The sequence below is a fragment of the Oncorhynchus gorbuscha genome, linkage group LG03, assembly GCF_021184085.1.
Source record: "Oncorhynchus gorbuscha isolate QuinsamMale2020 ecotype Even-year linkage group LG03, OgorEven_v1.0, whole genome shotgun sequence".
Classification (NCBI taxonomy): Eukaryota; Metazoa; Chordata; class Actinopteri; order Salmoniformes; family Salmonidae; genus Oncorhynchus; species Oncorhynchus gorbuscha.
Window position 1 is genome coordinate 40,505,324 of NC_060175.1, and position 18,925 is coordinate 40,524,248.

At 42.7% G+C, this 18,925-nt stretch overlaps 1 protein-coding gene across 1 annotated transcript in view; it reads left to right on the forward strand.

The window, feature by feature from the left end:
- The first annotated feature begins 1,740 nt into the window (after positions 1-1,740).
- LOC124031375 (4'-phosphopantetheine phosphatase-like) overlaps positions 1,741-18,925 on the forward strand; it is a 28,213-nt gene continuing 11,028 nt past the window's right edge. The window contains exons 1-9 of the mRNA XM_046342522.1: positions 1,741-1,947; positions 2,315-2,397; positions 12,041-12,249; positions 12,332-12,515; positions 12,601-12,693; positions 16,554-16,707; positions 17,148-17,329; positions 18,519-18,600; positions 18,753-18,853. Coding sequence (XP_046198478.1) covers positions 1,815-1,947; positions 2,315-2,397; positions 12,041-12,249; positions 12,332-12,515; positions 12,601-12,693; positions 16,554-16,707; positions 17,148-17,329; positions 18,519-18,600; positions 18,753-18,853 — 1,221 coding nt within the window. The 5' untranslated portion in view covers positions 1,741-1,814. The remainder of the gene's footprint in view (positions 1,948-2,314; positions 2,398-12,040; positions 12,250-12,331; positions 12,516-12,600; positions 12,694-16,553; positions 16,708-17,147; positions 17,330-18,518; positions 18,601-18,752; positions 18,854-18,925) is intronic.

Consider the following 18,925-nt stretch of genomic DNA (forward strand, 5'->3'; position numbering starts at 1 on the left):
TGCAGATAGAAATGCCGTGGATAGAGCCAATGTGATTCCGTATTCTACATTTCAGAGGCATCTGAACGTTCCAAAACGTTGCGCCCTGCTAAACGCAGTATAGGCAACTGTGTCATCGACTGACACATTGCTATAACATATTATGTGGCTAGGTAAAACTTAAAATGCCTATCTGGGCGTTGTATGATCGGTCAGGCATCAGCAACGTCTAAGCTCTGGAACGCAGTCTTTTCCATCGAGGAATTTTCGATTTTTCATAGCTACCTGAACATCATTGCGCAACATGTCTGCTGCAATGGGCACACACCTCTGCGTAGATAGTTGCTTCGCCTGCCAGATTGCCTGGATAGGTATTTTAAGTATGAGCTAACCACCTTATAGCAATGATGACACAGTCGATGATAGGTCGCATACCCCTGCACCGATTTAGCATGCACCAACCAACGTTCGGGAACCATATTGCTATATCATATGACGTGGTTAGCTGAAACGTAAAATACTTATCCAGGCGTTGTACGATCTGGTATGCGCCAGCAAAGCCTGTGCAGAGGAATGTGCCCATTGGTTGATGCATGCAACGTCTGAGCAGAGGAACACGACCAATGAGGGGATTTGATTCATCTGGGCCCGGCGCCCGGTTGGGGACTGTGAAAGTTGAATGCATTCGAATTGGAAACTGGCTAAATCCCGGGAGTGAGCCAGGTTTCCTAGTGGAGTAATCAAATCAAATTTATTTATATAGCCCTTCGTGCATCAGCTGATATCTCAAAGTCCTGTACAGAAACCCAGCCTAAAACCCCCAACAGCAAGCAATGCAGATGTAGAAGCACGGAGGTTAGGAAAAACTCCCTAAAAAAGGCCAAAACCTAGGAAGAAACCTAGAGAGGAACCAGGCTATGTGGGGTGGCCAGCCCTCTTCTGGCTGTGCCGGGTGGAGATTATAACAGAACATGGCCAAGATGTTCAAATGTTCATAAATGACAAGCATGGTCAAATAATAATAAGGCAGAACAGTTGTGACTGGAGCAGCAGCACGGCCAGGTGGACTGGGGACAGCAGGGAGTCATCATGCCAGGTAGTCCTGAGGCATGGTCCTAGGGCTCAGGTCCTCTGAGAGAGAGAAAGAAAGAGAGATTTAGAGAGAGCACTCTTAAATTCACACAGGACACTGAATAGGACAGGACAAATACTCCAGATATAACAAACTGACCATCGCCCCCCAACACATAAACTACTGCAGCATAAATACTGGAGGCTGAGACAGGAGGGGTCAGGAGACACTGTGGCCCCATCCGATGACACCCCTGGACAGGGCCAAACAGGAGTAATGAGTAATGAGTGGGATTCTAATTTTTAACATGCAAACGTGATTTTTTTCTATATATAAATGCTTTATATACCTTCACAATGAAAACTAGTTTGAAAAACCAAACATGTTTTATGGGAAAGAGATGTACGTTTCTGGACGGAGCACTATTTATTGTCCTGACGCATCCCAGTGGATATTCGGATTATGTGTCATCCTGTCACTCAACCATTTGAACTTTTTTGCTATTTTTATATAGGGACATAAAACTAAAACTTTTCTATTGAGGGGTCTAAGAACCATTTTGCCGCCCGGTGGAGCCGGGCCATGGACGATTCACCATGCTGCCTTGTTGACAACATAACCGAGCTGTGGTCAAGTGGGTCATGTCAGCCAGGTTACGAGCGGCGCAGAACAGCATTCGATTGAGACAGGCGCTCATCCTGCCCGTTCACGTCACGGGCTATAGTCATTGTGCCCCGCGGCTCAGCGTAATCGAATCCGCACAATGTCTACTTCCAAGATGGCGGCGGGATGTGAAAGAGTGGACAGTAGTCACAGCATGGATAAAAGCATAACTCTTCCACCCGATGAGATCTTCAGGAATTTGGAAAATGCAAAGAGGTTCGCAATAGACATAGGTAACGTTATACACTAAGTTGCATTTTTCTATCACTACTTGAATATATTCAGTTGGCTTCTTACTTTGACAACACACACAGCCAGGCATTCACGAGAGGTTAGCAAGCAGCGACGTGTTGTCGTTCTGTCTGGCTAACTAACGCTGCAGTGTTTAAATTAACTAATGTATGTACATACATGTTATCTAGTGGCAATTACACATTTTCTGGGCCTATTTAGCTGCAGTTTTCTCAACTGTCTAGCTAGTTAAGTTAGCTAATTTTTACCACTGAGCCAACGTGGCTGTGCTGTCAACAGTGTCTGACATGTTATTCCATGCTAACTAGGTAGCTACTACGATCAATTATCAACGTTTTTTCCTCACAGGTGGATCTCTGACGAAACTCGCCTATTACTCCACTGTTCAACACAAAGTAGCGAAAGTACGGTCATTCGACCATACTGCAAAGGTAGGTGGTATACATAAACGTTGGAACACTGTCAGTACACTCAGCGTGGTGTCAGACTAGACGCAACATAGTAAATGTACAACCGGGACACCCAGAATTTGGTTACATAAGACAGATGGTTACTCAAGCGAAAGTAGGGTGGTTCGTTGGGGGTGGATGGGTGGCCATATAACAGGAACGTTTAGCAACTAATGTTCCATCTAAACTGCGCACGTGCAAGCACCTCCCCAGGGACTACCACGTGGAAGAGACTTCAGCCATGCAGAGAAGCACTAGATTGAACTTCACTCAACTTTTTAGAGTTTGTCCTGTTAGTTTACACTATTGTCGTTCCTTTACTGTGGGAATTGTGATCAAATCAACACAATATTAGCTACTTTAAATGCAACATATCAAAACACACTATGCAAGAGATTTTGTTGTATGCAGAAAGCATTGGCGTAGGATTCTATTGCATTGACAGGCAAGACTCAGGTCTGCACTCTATGCAGACCGGTGAGCCATAAACAATCAGTGCTGCAGTAGGATCTGTGCCATTTATTTTGAACTGGACTGTTTTTACAGCATGAGCGGTCATGAGGTGATGCACTTGTTTTGTGATCAAAGCGAGAGCTACTTATGTGATGTGTTCACATTTGTTCATATCCTTTGCTAGTTAGTGAATTTTTAACAGTTATGGATAATTTGTAGTCTGCAATGGGGAAGTGGTAGCTTCCTACAAGAGCACAATACATGTGCAATTCTAGAAGTCTTTGAAAAGCGAGTCAGGTAAAGAGCTTTTCTTTGTCTTAAAGGGCCAGTGTTGTATTTTGAGACGGGTTTGAATAAGCTAAGTAGTAGTATGGGAGTAATGGTGCATTTTATTTTGTTAAGTGGTTTCTTGCATCAAATAACACATTTTCAGTCACCTCCTTGTCCGAAGGAAAAGTGGATTAACAGGTTAATGTCAAGCCCTGCATGTTTTTTTTTAGAAGTCTCATGGAATGTAGACCGACATTGAACACCACACATTGGCAGCTACTGTAGGCTGAATGATAGAACAGCTATTTCCATGTTAAAATGTTATGGGATGCATTTTCTTCATTGTTTTTTTGATGGTAGGCCTACATTATGATCAAATAGCCACAGTATAACTGTTATAACTTTAACTTAAAGCTCAGTACAGCCTAAGGTGTTTACAGAAATCGCGCGCCAGAAGTTGCACAGAATTTTCACAATGTTCAATTTGGTGCTCAGCAGACCTGAAATTTACTCAGTGACAAAACAAATTAGAGGGAACATTGCGAGTTTGAATCTCATCATGGTCAACTTTAGCATTTTAGCTAATTAGAAACATTTAAACTACTTACTACTTTTATGCTACTTTGTATCTACTTGGCATGTTAACTAACCATTCCCCTAACTCTAACCTTAACCCTTTTAGTTAACCCTAACCCCCAAAAGCCGCTGCATGGTCAAGCATAAATTTGCTTCAACCCTAACCCCTAGCCTAGCTAACGTTAGACAGAAAATCGTAACATATCATATGACGTGTGATGATCATCCACAAATTAATACATACCATACAAAACATAACAAATCATACTAAATGTAGTGTCTTGGATTTACGTACAGAATAATACAAAATGCTCTAAAACCAGGTTGTAGCGCTGAGGTCCAATGGAGCAGAGGACTTACGGTACATAAGAGCTTGGCCTTTTCCCTGTTAGATTTGCTCAACTCCTGTGTCCTCTTTCCTTTTGAAAAAGGTCAAAGATAATTGAGGAGAGGGACTGTTGATAAAAATGTGCATGTTTGAAATTAAGCGGTGGGAACTGGGACATCTCAGACTTCCGACTGGGAAAAAATCTTTAGAATTTTTCTAGAGCTTTGACGTCAAGATCACTTATGTCATGATTAGGGTTGCACATTTTGGGGGATGTTCAGAGGTGGACACTTTTTGTGGGAATATATGGGAATTAACAGAAATGTATGCAAATTAATATTAATACCATTTTAAATGTAGAGATTTTTTGCATTGGCTATATTTACCATATCATATGGAGACATTGCAAATGACTAAATCCTTCCAATGGAAAAATATATAAAATGTAGTTACGAATTGAACTGTAATTGAGTTGACTCTTCACATGGGATGATTTCATTGAACAACAAAAGGGAATATTGAATGATCCCCAATGATCCATCACGTCTCCCAAAATCATTTTCAACATACATCTGTAAAATGATAGTCTTGACACTAAAGCTTTGGGTGTCTTTCTCTCAGGCTTCCATGTCTTCTCTCTGGACCTCCTCAATGTCTACCTCTTGAACATCAGACTGAGGCCTCATCTTCACTGTCACTTTTCAACCTTGTTGAGGATGGATTGTTATCAGGCTCAAAAAGCCAAAAAATTTGCTGGAAGGAGGCAACAGGGGATAGAGCCTCAGATCCACAAAGTCCCTTCCACCAGGTGGCTGATGAGATATGTTGGCACGACTGCCATATTGCATCTCCATCCCAAAGTCCTTTCTTGGAAGTGTGATTCGCCAGACTGCCAAGAACCTTGCTCTCATCTAGGCCAATGTGGTGAGACATGGTAGTGATGACACCATAGGCCTTGTTGATCTCTACACCAGACAGGATGCTCTTGCCAGCATACTTGGGGCCCAACATGTACACTGCGGCATGTATGGGCTTCAGGCAGAAGTCTTCACGCTTTTTGATGTATTTTAGAACTGCAGTTTCCTCTGCTTGGAGCAACAGTGAAGTGGGCAGGGCAGTACAGATGTCTTCTCTTACATCTGAAAGCTGAGTCTGAACATTAGACCGGAGGGTATTGTCTCCCTCAATCCGTGCAATGGCTACTGCTATAGGTTTCAGGCTGCTTACCACTCTCTCCCAAAATAGATAATCCAGGAGGATCCTCTTGATGGGGCTGTCCATATCGGCAAACTGTGATATGGACATTTCTTGGAGAGACTCCTTCCCCTCCAGGAGACTGTCAAACATGATGACAACACTACCAAGACAGGTGTTGCTGGGCAGCTTCAATGTTGTGCTCTTATTCTTCTCACTTTGCTTGGTGAGGTAGATTGCTGCTATAACTTGATGACCCTTCATATACCTAACCATTTCTTTGGCTCTCTTTTAGAGTGTATCCATTGTTTTCAGTGCCATGATGTCCTTGAGGAGCGTATTCAATGCATGATCAGCACAGTCAATGGGTGTGATGTGAGGGTAGGACTCATCCACCTTAGATCAAGCAGCCTTCATGTTTGCTGCATTGTCTGTCACCAGTGCAAATGTCTTCTGTGGTCCGTCATTGATGACTGCCTTGAGCTCATCTGCAATGTAGAGACCGGTGTGTCTGTCCCTTGTCTGTGCTCTTGTTGAATACTGGTTGAGGGGTGGAGATGATGTAGTTAACTATTCCTAGATCATTCAACCACCCATCAAAGATGATTGTAAGTCTGCTTTGTCTATGATTTTCTTGACCTTCACTTGATCTCTGTATCCAGCAATTGAGTAGATAAATCATGTCTGGTTGGAGGGGTGTATGCTGGGCGAAGAACATTCAGAAATCTCTTCCAATGCACATTGCCTGTGAGCATCAGAGGTTAACCAGTTGCATACACAGCTCGAGCAAGACATCCATCAGCATTTCTCTACGTTCCTCTACGGTCAAAAAACAAATGATTCCAGGATAACCATGAGCTGTCGATAAGATGTCTGATTCATAATTTTCACCTCGAGTAGAGGGAGAATTGTCAGAGGTTGCTTGTTGTGAGCGCTGAGGGAACTTTATGCACTTGGCCAGATGATTCTGCATCTTTGTTGCATTCTTCACATGATTTGGCACAGTATTTGCAAATATACACAGCTTTTCCTTCTACATAAGCTGGAGTGAAATGTCTCCACACATCAGATAGTGCCTGTGGCATTTTCCTGTAAATATTAGGGGAAAAAATAAATACAATTCCATGTACAGACAAATAGTTAAGCAGATTAAACAACTCCTTTGTAAGATGCATGTTTTCAAAATGAAACCTGTATGGAAACAGGTGAATTAACTCTCCTCAGTTAGCAGGCGCGCTAAAACCCACATGACAGCAAAAATGAACTAGCAGAAATTACTAGTTAACAAAAAAATAATGTATGTCATATAAAATATATTCACCCCACCCAGTATTGTAATCAAAACTTACCAGAAAGCATGTAGTCCTTGGCTCAGACAGTGTAGTAGTAGTGGGCTCAATAGCAAGATCTTGAGAATCACTGTGCTTGCGGATGTTTGCAATTCCATTGAATTGGGGATAGTTTAACCAAAGTATGCCACAAGACCTAGAATTGGCTTGTGTATCCCACAAAGAAAAATTCACTGTTTAACTTTATTATTATTATATTTTATTAATTTAAGCAAAAATGCCCCAAATTCCAGGGCTTAACTTCCCATGAATAATATCTGTGAAGAATTCTGAAAATATACTAGAAATGTCCAACCCTTTGCAACCCTCGTTCCCGGTTATCTTGAAACTACCATAACGCTCCAATCGCGCGACAACAGGCAAATTACATTTACTGGTTGGAATCTCAAAATAAATATACAAAGTGATAAAAACACTTAATAGATACAGGTTAAGTACAATATGTTTTTAAAATGTTTGCCTGCTTGTCAAACATCTCATTCCAAAATCATGGGCATTAATATGGAGTTGGTCTCCCCTTTGCTGCTATAACAGCCTCCACTCTTCTGGGAAGGCTTTCCTCTAGATGTTGGAACATTGCTGTGGGGACTTGTCTCCATTCAGCCACGAGCATTAGTGAGGTCGGGCACTGATGTTTGATGATTTGGCCTGGCTCACAGTCGGTGTTACAATTCACCCTAGAGGTATTTGATGGGGTTGAGGTCAGGGCTCTGTGCAGGCCAGTCAAGTTCGTCCACATCGACAAACCATTTCTGTATTGACCTCGCTTTGTGCACGGGGGAATTGTCATGCTGAAACAGGAAAGGGCCTTCCCAAACTGTTGCTTCAAAGTTGGAAGCAAGATTTCCCTTCACTGAATCTACAGGGCCTAGCCTGTACCATGAAAAAGCCCCAGGCCATTATTCCTCCTGCACCAAACCTTAGTTGGCACTATGCATCGGGGCAGGTAGTGTTTTCCTGGCATCTGCCAAACACAGATTCATACTTCAGACTGCCAGATGGTGAAGCCTGATTCATCACTCCAGACAAATATTTCCACTGCTCTAGAGTCCAATGGTGGCGAGCTTTACATAAAAGCCAGCCGATGCTTGGCATTGCGCATGGTGATCTTAGCTTGTGTGTGTCTGCTTGGCCATGGAAACCCCTTTCATGAAGCTCCAGATGAACAGTTTGTGTTGACATTGCTTCCAGAGGCACTTTGGAACTTGGTAGTGAGTTTTGCAATCGAGGACAGATGATTTGTATGTGCTACACACTTCAGCACTCCGTTGTCTCATTCTGTGAGCTTGTGTGGCCTACTAATTTGCGGCTTAGCCATAGTTGCTCCTATACATTTCTTTTCACAATGACACCACTTATAGTTGACCGTGGCATCTCTTGCAGGGTTTTCCTTTGTTGGAAAGGCGGCATCATATGACGGTGCCACGTTGAAAGTTACTGAGCTTTTCAGTAAGGCCTTAATACTGCCAATGTCTGTCTTTGGAGATTGCATGGCTGTGTGCTCAGTTTTATACGCCTGTCAGCAACGGGTTTGGCTGAAATAGTCGAATCCACAAATTTGAAGGGGTGTCCACTTGTGTATATAGTGTGTCTTTCATATCAGCGAGAAATTGTTTTCTAAAAAGAAAATGTTAAATTTCTCTGACAGAATTCCTCTCTGGAGCTGGGAGAAACTTCCAGAAGGACAACCATCTATGCAGCACTCCACCAATCAGGCCTTTATGGTTGAGTGGCCAGACTGAAGCCACTCCTCAGTAAAAGGCACATGATAGCCCACTTGGAGTTTGCCAAAAGACACCTAAATACTCTGACCATGAGAAACAAGATTATATAGTCTGATGGAACCAATATTTTTCTCTTTGGTCTGAATGCCAAGCATCATGTCTGGAGGAAACCTGGCACCATCCCTACGGTGAAGCATGGTGGTGGCAGCATCAGGTTGTGGGGATGTTTTTCAGTGGCAGGGACTGGGAGACTAGTCAGGATCGAGGGAAAGTTAACAGAGCAAAGTACTGAGATCCTTGATTAATAACATGTTTAGAACACTCAGGACCTCAGACTGGGGTGAAGGTTCACCTTCCAACAGGACAACAACCCTAAGCACACAGCCAAGACAATGCAGGAGTGGCTTCGGGACAAGTCACTGAATATCCTTGAGTGGCCCAGCCAGAGGCCGGACTTGAACCAACTCGAACATCTCTGGAGAGACCTGAAAATCGCTATACAGCGACGGTCCCCATCCAACCTGACAGAGCTTGAGAGGATCATCTGAGAAGAATGGAAGAAACTCCCCAAATACAGTTGTGTCAAGCTTGTAATGTCATACCCAAGAAGACTCGGGGCTGTAATCGCTGCCAAAGGTGCTTCTACAAAGTACTGAGTAAAGGTTCTGAGTACTTATGTAAATGTGGAATTTCAGTTTTTGTAATAAATTAGCAAAATAGTCTGAACCTGTTTTTGCTTTGTCATTATGGGATATTGTGTGTAGATTGACGCAGGAAAAAAACTATTGAATCCATGTTAGAATAAGGCTGTAGTGTTACAAAGTGGAAAAGGTCAAAGGGTCTGAATACTTTCCATATGCAGTGTAGAGTACATTTATTTTGCAATGCTCACGCACGCACGCGGTCACGCGGGTGGTGTGGTCAGGAGCTTTTTTTATCTGAAAGATTTTTTCTCGCTGATAAAAGTTAATGGCCATATGGTTCAAAAGCCATATTGCAAGGGAGGATTATTGAGGTTTCTAAACATTAAAACACAGCATCGGGATTGTAGATGACATGAGCCAGTCGTTGGCGACTCTAATTGCTGAAAACTTTAGGAGTGGAGGATCATCTTCCGTGTGCTATTAACGAATTGACACCACTCGACCACTTATCGGTCTCCGAGTCACTAAGGGTGGAGGAGAGAGGAACAACGGAGGACAGACTTACCCCCCCCCCTTATGTCCAACTATTTAAGCCATTTACGCAGCAACAATAACATCAAATGTCTTGTCAGTGCTCAATGAGGGGATAAAGGGATTTGCTGCCAAAGTGCTCAGCTATGAAGTGTTATTACAGTGTTTAGGCCTGGTTGACTAAGCAGACTGAACTGTGTTTCTTGTCTGAGGTCTCTGATGGGTCTACCTGATAAAAAATGTGTGTAGCTACAGAAACAATCTAATCTAAGCTTGTTTTAGTTGGAGAGAAGCCAATAGAGGATTGCTTCAGTGTGTGTTTTGTGGTAGACTCGTATAGGCTACAGATTTCATGATCTAGGGCATCAAGAAGTAGGGATGCACAATATTATCTTTTTGGCCAATTCCGATATTTTCCTTGCCAAAAAAAACGATACTGATACTAAAAATGTTTGCGTCCTTTTTAAGCATTCTAGTACAGTTAGTTGAAACATACATACACACTGACCAAAAAGTTATTTTGTTGGCATTTACGCATGTCGCAATTACCAGTAAAACATAATAAAATCAAAACCTATTTCTTTCACTTGTGCTGTTTTGTTGTTCTCAACCAGGATTTCATCATTCATATCAAGCAGTGAAGTTTTCACGTAAACTCTGTTTCTTGTCTGCATCGAAGTAGTGGTCCTTGTATTTCTCGAGTCAGTTGTTCGAATGGAGATGGGCAAGTTTTTCAAACACGTTCTCAAATGCCATTGAAATGGCAGCAGCGGTATGAGAACAAGCATATTCTTGAGCATGCAATACCGCTTTAGTCAGTAGGAAATCCTCGTAGAACAAATGTGCTGTTAGACTCATAATGCTCATGGCGCTGACACCACTGGTCCAAATGTCAGTCGTGAAGCTAATAGCAGTGATGCCCATTAGAGGACCAAAAAAGCCCATACCGTCTAATCGTCCGATTAAAAAAAAAAAATAATAATAATAATAATAAAATAAAAAAATTAAAATGTGTGTGTATATATTTTTTATTAATTCATTTATTTGTATATATCTTTAAAAAAAATAAAAAAAAATACATTTATTTGTGTGTGTGTGTGTGTGTGTGTATATATATATATATTTTTTTTTGTAATGACAATTACAACAATACTGAATGAACGTTGATTTTATTGATGTATTAATTGTGTGTGTGTGTGTGTATATATATATATATATTTTTTTTTTTTTGTAATGACAATTACAACAATATTGAATGAACGTTGATTTTATTGATGTATTAAGTTAAAATAAATTTAACCTCAAGTAAATAATGAAACATGTTCAATTTGGTTTAAATAATGCAAAAACAAAGTGTTGGAGAAGAAAGTAAAAGTGCAATATGTGCTATGTAAGAAAGCTAACGTTTCAGTTCCATGCTCAGAACATGAGTCTTCAATATTCCCAGGTAAGAAGTTAAGGTTGTAGTTCTAGGAATTATAGGACTATTTCCCACGCACAACAGAGAGCTGCTGGCAAAACAGTCCGATTTATATGCAACGCAGGACACGCAAGATAATATCTAGTAATATCATCAACCATGTGTAGTTAACTAGTGATTATGACTTGTTTTTTATAAGATAAGTTTAATGCTAGCTAGCAACTTACCTTGGCTTACTGAAGTCGCGTAACAGGCAGTCTCCTTGTGGAGTGCAACTAGAGAGAGGCAGGTCGTTATTGCGTTGGACTAGTTAATTGTAAGGTTGCAAGATTGGATCCCCCGAGCTGACAAGGTGAAAATCTGTCGCTCTGCCCCTGAACAAGGTAGTTAACCCACCGTTCCTAGGCCGTCATTGAAAATAAGAATGTGTTCTTAACTGACTTGCCTAGTTAAATAAAGGTATAAAAATAATAATATTGATTTTAATCGGCAAATCGATGCACAAAAATACCTATTTCCGATTGTAATGAAATCTTTCAATTCGGCCCTAATTAATCAAGTAGCTCATAGATGCTGTGTAACTCCAGTAGGGCAGCATCTGAAAAATGGCGCCTACTTGGTGGTAGTGTGCCAGTGCTCGATCCAGTCGGGGAAAGCCAACATCATACACAACAGAGAACGGTTGATTTGTCAAGGGCAATGAGGGCATTATCTTGGCTTTAATGGACTTCCCCTTTGAGTTGTCTCGCTGAAATATTCTTACTATTTCAAATGACTGCTTGACTTGTTGACTGTTCGATCCACACAGCAGACATTGTGGGCTAGGTTAGGAATGCTGTGTTGTACATGTAGCGCTATATTTTTCATGGCGTCATTACGTCATTACCTACGTTATATAGGTATGTACGTCAGCTTTGACATCGGTTTTCACATTGGTGTAAAACTAGACATCGGGCTGATGTTGCCATTTTTAGCTAATATTGGCAGAATCCGATATCGTGCATCCCTATCAAAAAGGTTTGTACATTGGGACAGTGAAGGTGTAGACTTAAAAGGTCTTACTGAGACCACTCAGGTTGCCTTGGTGATCTGCAGTGCTGGCCTGGTCTCTTAACTGTGTCTCTCCTCTTTACTAGGAGACTGAGGGTGACCCCCTCTATGAGATCTCTATGCAGGAGGAGGTGTCGGCTCGCCTTCACTTCATAAAATTTGAAAATGCCTATATCGAAACCTGCCTGGACTTTATCAAAGACCACCTGGTCAACACTGACACCAAAGTCATCAAAGCCACAGGTGGAGGGGCTCACAAGTTTAAAGATCTCATAGAGAAGAAACTGAAACTCAGGTGAGTTTATTTTTAAAGACCCTATGACCAGTAGAAGGTTTTGCTTATTATAATGTTCAAAGCTATTCTTTGTTTTTATTAGGGTGGACAAGGAGGATGAAATGACATGCCTGATCAAGGGCTGCAACTTTGTGCTGAGGAATATCACCCATGAGGCCTTTGTCTATGCCAAGCATGCAGACTCTGAGTTCCGCTTCCAGAACACTCACCCTGACATTTTCCCTTACCTGCTCATCAACATCGGCTCAGGGGTGTCCATTTTCAAGGTACCAATGCCTGGCACTCCAGATCTGGTGTGACGTGGCCTATGTAGACTTACCCATTAATTCAACAATCTTTCTCTCCAAACAGGTTGAATCAGAGGATACATTTGAGCGTGTTGGAGGAAGCTCCATAGGTGGGGGGACATTCTGGGGCCTTGGAGCACTGCTCACAAAAACAAAGGTAAAACCCCTCCTCACCCCCATGCTGAGACTTTTTATTTTTTACATTTTTATTTCAACTTTATTTAACCAGGTAGGCCAGTTGAGAACAAGTTCTCATTTACAACTGCAACCTGGCCAAGATGAAGCAAAGCAGTGTGACACAGACAACAATACAGTTACACATGGTGTAAACAATAAACAAGCCAATAATACATTAAACAAATCAATGACACAGTAGAAAAAAGAAAGTCTATATACAATGTGTGCAGAAGGCATGAGGAGGTAGGCAATAATAGGCCATAGGAGCGAATAGTTACAATGTAGCGAGGGCCAGCCGACTAGAGCATACGGTTCGCAATGGTGGGTGGTATAAGGAGATTTGGTAACAAAACGGATGGCACTGTGATAGACTGCATCCAGTTTGCTGAGTAGTGTTGGAAGCTATTTTGTAGATGACATCGCCAAAGTCGAGGATCGGTAGGATAGTTAGTTTTACTAGGGTAAGTTTGACAGCGTGAGTGAAGGAGGCTTTGTTGCAAAATAGAAAGCCGATTCTAGAATAGATTTTTGATAGAAGATGTTTAATATGAGTCTAGAAGGAGAGTTTACAGTCTAGCTAGACACCTAGGTATTTATAGTTGTCCACATATTCTAGGTCGGAACAGTCCAGGGTGGAGATGCTAGTCGGGCGGGCGGGTGGGGGCAGCGAACAGTTGAAAAGCATGCATTTGGTTTTACTAGCGTTTAAGAGCAGTTGGAGGCCACGGAAGGAGTGTTGTATGGCATTGAAGCTCGTTTGGAGGTTAGTTAGTACAGTGTCCAAGGAAGGGCCAGAAGTATACAGAATGGTGTCGTCTGCGTAGAGGTAGATCAGGGAATCGCCCGCAGCAAGAGCGACATCATTGATATATACAGAGAAAAGAGTCGGCCTGAGAATTGAACCCTGTGGTACCCCCATAGAGACTGCCAGAGGTCCGGACAACATGCCCTCTGATTTGACACACTGAACTCTGTCTGCAAAGTAGTCGTGGTCCTTCTGTAGCTCAGTTGGTAGAGCATGGTGCTTGTAACGCCAGGGTAGTGGGTTCGATCCCCGGGACCACCCATACGTAGAATGTATGCACACATGACTGTAAGTCGCTTTGGATAAAAGCGTCTGCTAAATGGCATATATTATTATTATATTATATTATAGTTGGTGAACCAGGCGAGGCAGTCATTAGAAAAACCAAGGCTATTGAGTCTTCCGATAAGAATACGGTGATTGACAGAGTCAAAAGCCTTGGACAGGTCGATGAAGATGGCTGCACAGTACTGTCTTTTATCGATGGCGGTTATATCATTTAGTACCATGGGCGTGGCCGAGGTGCACCCGTGACCGGCTCGGGAAGCCGGATGGCACAGTGGAGAAGGTACGGTGGGAATCGAAATGGTCAGTTTTATTAACTTGGATTTCGAAGACGTTAGATAGGCAGGGCAGGATGGATATAGGTCTGTAACAGTTTGGGTCTAGGGTGTCACCCCCTTTGAAGAGGGGGATGACCGTGACAGCTTTCCAATCTTTAGGAATCTCGGATGATATGAAAGACGTTGAACAGGCTGGTAATAGGCGGCGGATAGTTTTAGAAAGAGAGGGTCTAGATTGTCTAGCCCAGCTGATTTGTATGGGTCCAGTTTTTGCAGCTCTTTCAGAACATCTGCTGTCTGGATTTGGGTGAAGGAGAAGCTGGAGAGGCTTGGGCGAGTAGCTGCGGGGGGGGGGGGGTCTAGAGCTGTTGGCTGGGGTTAGAGTAGCCAGGAGGAAGGCATGGCCAGCCGTTGAGAAATGCTTATTGAAATGCTTATTGAAATGTTTGATTCTCATGCATTTTTCAGTGGTGATTGTGTTATCTAGCCTTAGTGCTGTGGGCAGCTGGGAGGAGGTTCTCTTGTTCTCCATGGACTTTACAGTGTCCTAACACTTTTGGGAGTTAGAGCTACAGGAGGGGAATTTCTGCTTGCTTGAAAAAGCTAACCTTTGCTTTCCTGACTGACTGCGTGTATTGGTTCCTGACTTCCCTGAACAGTTGCAGGGGACTATGCGATGCTATTGCAGTCTGCCACAGGATGTTTTTGTGCTGGACAAGGGCAGTCAGGTCTGGAGTGAACCAAGGGCTATATCTGTTCTTAGTTCTGCATTTTTTTGAACGGGGCATACTTATCTAAGATGGTGAGGAAATTACTTTTAAAGAATGACCAGGCATCCTCGACTGACGGGATGAGGTCAATATCCTTCCAGGATACCAGGTCGATTTGAAAGGCCTGCTCGCAGAAGTGTTTTAGGGAGCGCTTGACAGTGATGAGGGGTGGTCGTTTGACCGCGGATACAGACAATGAGTCAGTGATCGCTGAGAACCTGATTGAAAACAGCGGAGGTGTATTCGGAGGGCAAGTTGGTCAGGATAATGTCTGAGGGTGCCCATGTTAACGGATTTAGGGTTGTACCTGGTGGGTTCCTTGATGATTTGTGTGAGAATGAGGGAATCTAGCTTAGATTGTAGGACTACCGGGGTGTTAAGCATATCCCAGTTTAGGTCAACTGACAGAACAAACTCTGAAGCTAGATGGGGGGGCGATCAATTCACAAATGGTGTCCAGGGCACAGCTGGGAGCGGAGGGGGGGTTGATAGCAGTGAGAGACTTATTTCTGGAGTGGTTCATTATTAAAATTAGAAGTTCAAACTGTTTGGGTATAGACCTGGGAAGTATGACAGAACTCTGCAGGCTATCTCTGCAGTAGATTGCAACTCCTCCCCCTTTGGCAGTTCTATCTTGACGGAAAATAATGTAGCTGGGTATCGAAATCTCAAAATTGTTGGTGGCCTTCCTAAGCCAGGATTCAGATTCGGCAAGGACATCAGGGTTGGCGGAGTGTGCTAAAGCAGTGAGTAAAACAAACTTAGGGGAGGAGGCTTCTGATGTTGACATGCATGAAACTAAGGCTTTTTTGATCACAGAAGTCAACAAATGAGGGTGCCTGGGGACACGCAGGGCCTGGGTTTACCTCCACATCACCCGAGGAACAGAGGAGGAGTAGGATGAGGGTACAGCTAAAGGCTATCAAAACTGGTCGCCTAGAGCGTTGTGGACAAAGAATAAAAGGAGCAGATTTTTGGGCGTGGTAGAATAGATTTCAGGGCATAATGTGCAGACTGGTATGGTGGGGTGCGGGTACTGCGGAGGTAAGCCCAGGCACTGAGTGATGATAAGAGAGGTTGTATCTCTGGATAAGCTGGTTATAATGGGTGAGGTCACCGCATGTGTGGGAGGTGTGACAAAGGAAGTATCAGAGGTATAATGAGTGGAACTAGGGGCTCCGCAGTAAACTAAAACAATGATCACTAACCTAAACAACAGTACACAAGGCATATTGACATATGAGAGAGACATACAGTGAGGCATAAAGTAATCACATTTGTTGATTTGGAGAGCTAACTAAGACAACAACGGGTGAGACAACAACAGCTAATCAGCTAAAACAACAACAGGTAAAATGGTGATGACTGGGCAGAGATGGTCGGTTAACTACACACAGAGCCTGAGTTTGCGGCTGGGGCCCAACAGATTTAAAAATAGTAATAATAATAAAAAACTTAAGCCCAATAACCTTTTTTTAATTGATCAAGCTATTCAAATGAACTTAAATGTACAGTTTTATTTTCTGTTTGTTCTTGCCTATTATTTTGCCAGTTGACCTTACTGCTACTTTTTATTATCTGGAAGACTGCCCTGTGTACTTAAACCCTTGTTCTGAATAGGGTGGTTACAAAATAGCTATCTTGGTGAAAAGTCTCTTTTTAAAACTACTGTACTCCCATGACCTGCCCTCCCCTCCTACAGAGGTTTGATGAACTCCTTCAGTTGGCCTCGAAGGGGCAGCACACAAATGTTGACATGTTGGTCAAAGACATCTACGGGGGATCTTATGGGTCCTTGGGCTTGACTGGGGACCTTATTGCAAGCAGCTTTGGAAAATCTGCTACTCCTGACAAAGGTAAAGAGAATAGAGCATTTGCAATACTTTTACTCTTTACCCCATGACATGTTTTTCATGGTACTGTCTTCAGGAGCAGACTCCCTGGCATGCTATCTACTGTAATGTAGGCTACATTCCTGTTGAGCACTAACTGATTGATGACCTCTTACCCAGTTACTGTAGGCTGGTTGGTTACTGTTACTGTTGAGAAATGTAGACGAGGCAGCCAGCCATGGCAAAGAAAGCAACTAATTCACTCTTATTAGGTCATTCATATGTATCATGTAGGTCATTCATGTGTATCATGTAGTGCCAATAACACCGGTCACAAACTACCTATACATAAACCAACACTGTACGTACTTCAATGGGACCTGGGCTTGTTGACGAGTAATGTTTCTGGTGCTTCACTTGGATGTATGTTGACATACCTTTACTTTTGTCTCCTCCTGAATTAGAGTTCTCTAAAGAAGATATGGCTAAGAGCCTGCTCCATATGATCAGCAATGACATTGGGCAGCTGGCCTGCCTCTATGCCCGGCTCCACAACTTGACCAGGGTCTACTTTGGGGGTTTCTTCATCCGAGGACACCCTGTCACTATGCACACCATCACCTACAGCATCAACTTCTTCACCAAGGCAAGCCCCCCCCACACACTGTACCTCATTAACAAGCATGTCTTTCTCAATCCAGTTACATTTGATTGAGGTCTAGATTTAGCACTGACAGAACTGGATCTGATGGCAGCTGACTATAATCAGGTATGGGCCTAGTTCAGAGCTTGAAAAGCAGCAATCAAATCTGAACTGCACTATTCACACAGTAGTATGCAAATATACCCTTTATCCTGAGATACAAATTGCTTTATTCTCTTGACCAATCAGAATGACGCAAAGTGCTACAACAGCAGACAGTGCACATTTGTTTTCAGGGTGCTATTAGTTTTTGGCTAACAGTAGCCTAGGCTAACGGCAGCAGTGAAAGAGAAGTCTGATGTTAGCCATCATAGAAAAAGTTTTCTGGTGCGTGTTTTGCATTGATCTGTGTCAGGTCTTGTGGACCCTCTGTTGGTGTGTAACTATAGGCTAGTCGCTATTTGAAGTGGGTAAAATGGCATACGCTTGTCAGGGCTCACTGGATGGCAATGATGGTAAAATGCCTTTGTGTAAAATGCAACATATAGCCCATGGATGAGAAAATGAGCTTGAAAACGACAACTTTGGCTGCGTTTATACAGTCAGCCCAATTCTGATTTTTTTTCCCCAGTGACCTCAGATCTTTTCACATCAGCTCTTTTTCCGAGCTGATCTGATTGTTCAAAATACCAATTAGTGAGGGGGAAAAAAGCTCACTTGGGCTATCTGTGTAGTCTGCGTAGTCAATGTGTCCTCAGAACTGTAGGCTACATTTACAGTGCGCAACTGTAAGCAATGTTCTGTCAAAGCCACGTGACATCTGAAGCAGCAGTAGCTAACAGCGCCGTACATAAACACTACATTTTAAGGTTTGTTTTATTAAATTTAGCATTTCAAATGTCATGTCCTTGTGTGTAACAATGTAACATGGACAATTTTAATTTGGAGCTTTTTCATTGTTAAAATGCCCCCCCCCCCCAACAACAAAAAGATTACTCACAAGTTTTCGAATAGTAATATCCGGATAACCGTGCCCCTCCCTAGTGGAGATGATAAATAAACATTGATATGACATGATATGACATGTTTGATTGTATTGGGCTGATAGATTGCATCATTTAAAAGTAGCCTATGAGCATAATTAGTTGGAAATGGTTCCATCTGAGTGGAGTTTTATATTGTGTTTTTGCAGGGTGAAGTCCAGGCACTCTTCCTGAGGCATGAAGGCTATCTGGGGACTATTGGAGCCTTCCTTAAGGGAGCAGAGGAAGACAGTAGGTCAAGATGCTTTCATCTATGGAGTTTCTTCTTGACAGAAAGTGGCACAGGAATCCATAGTTTATCACACCCTAGGTTTTGTAAGGATTTTCTTCTTGATGGGAAGTTCTTTTGTCTAATTCACTGTTATTTGTTGCACTTTATCTAGATCCTAACCAGTACAGTTGGGGGGAGAACTATGCTGGGAGCTCTGGCCTTATGAGTACTTCTCCTGACCTGAACCCCATGCAACGTGCACGTAGTGGAACAGTAAGTAAGTCCATTGGAAAAGAAAAAGTTAAAATACTGAAAGGTCAGCATAAGACCACCAGGGTGCGCTCA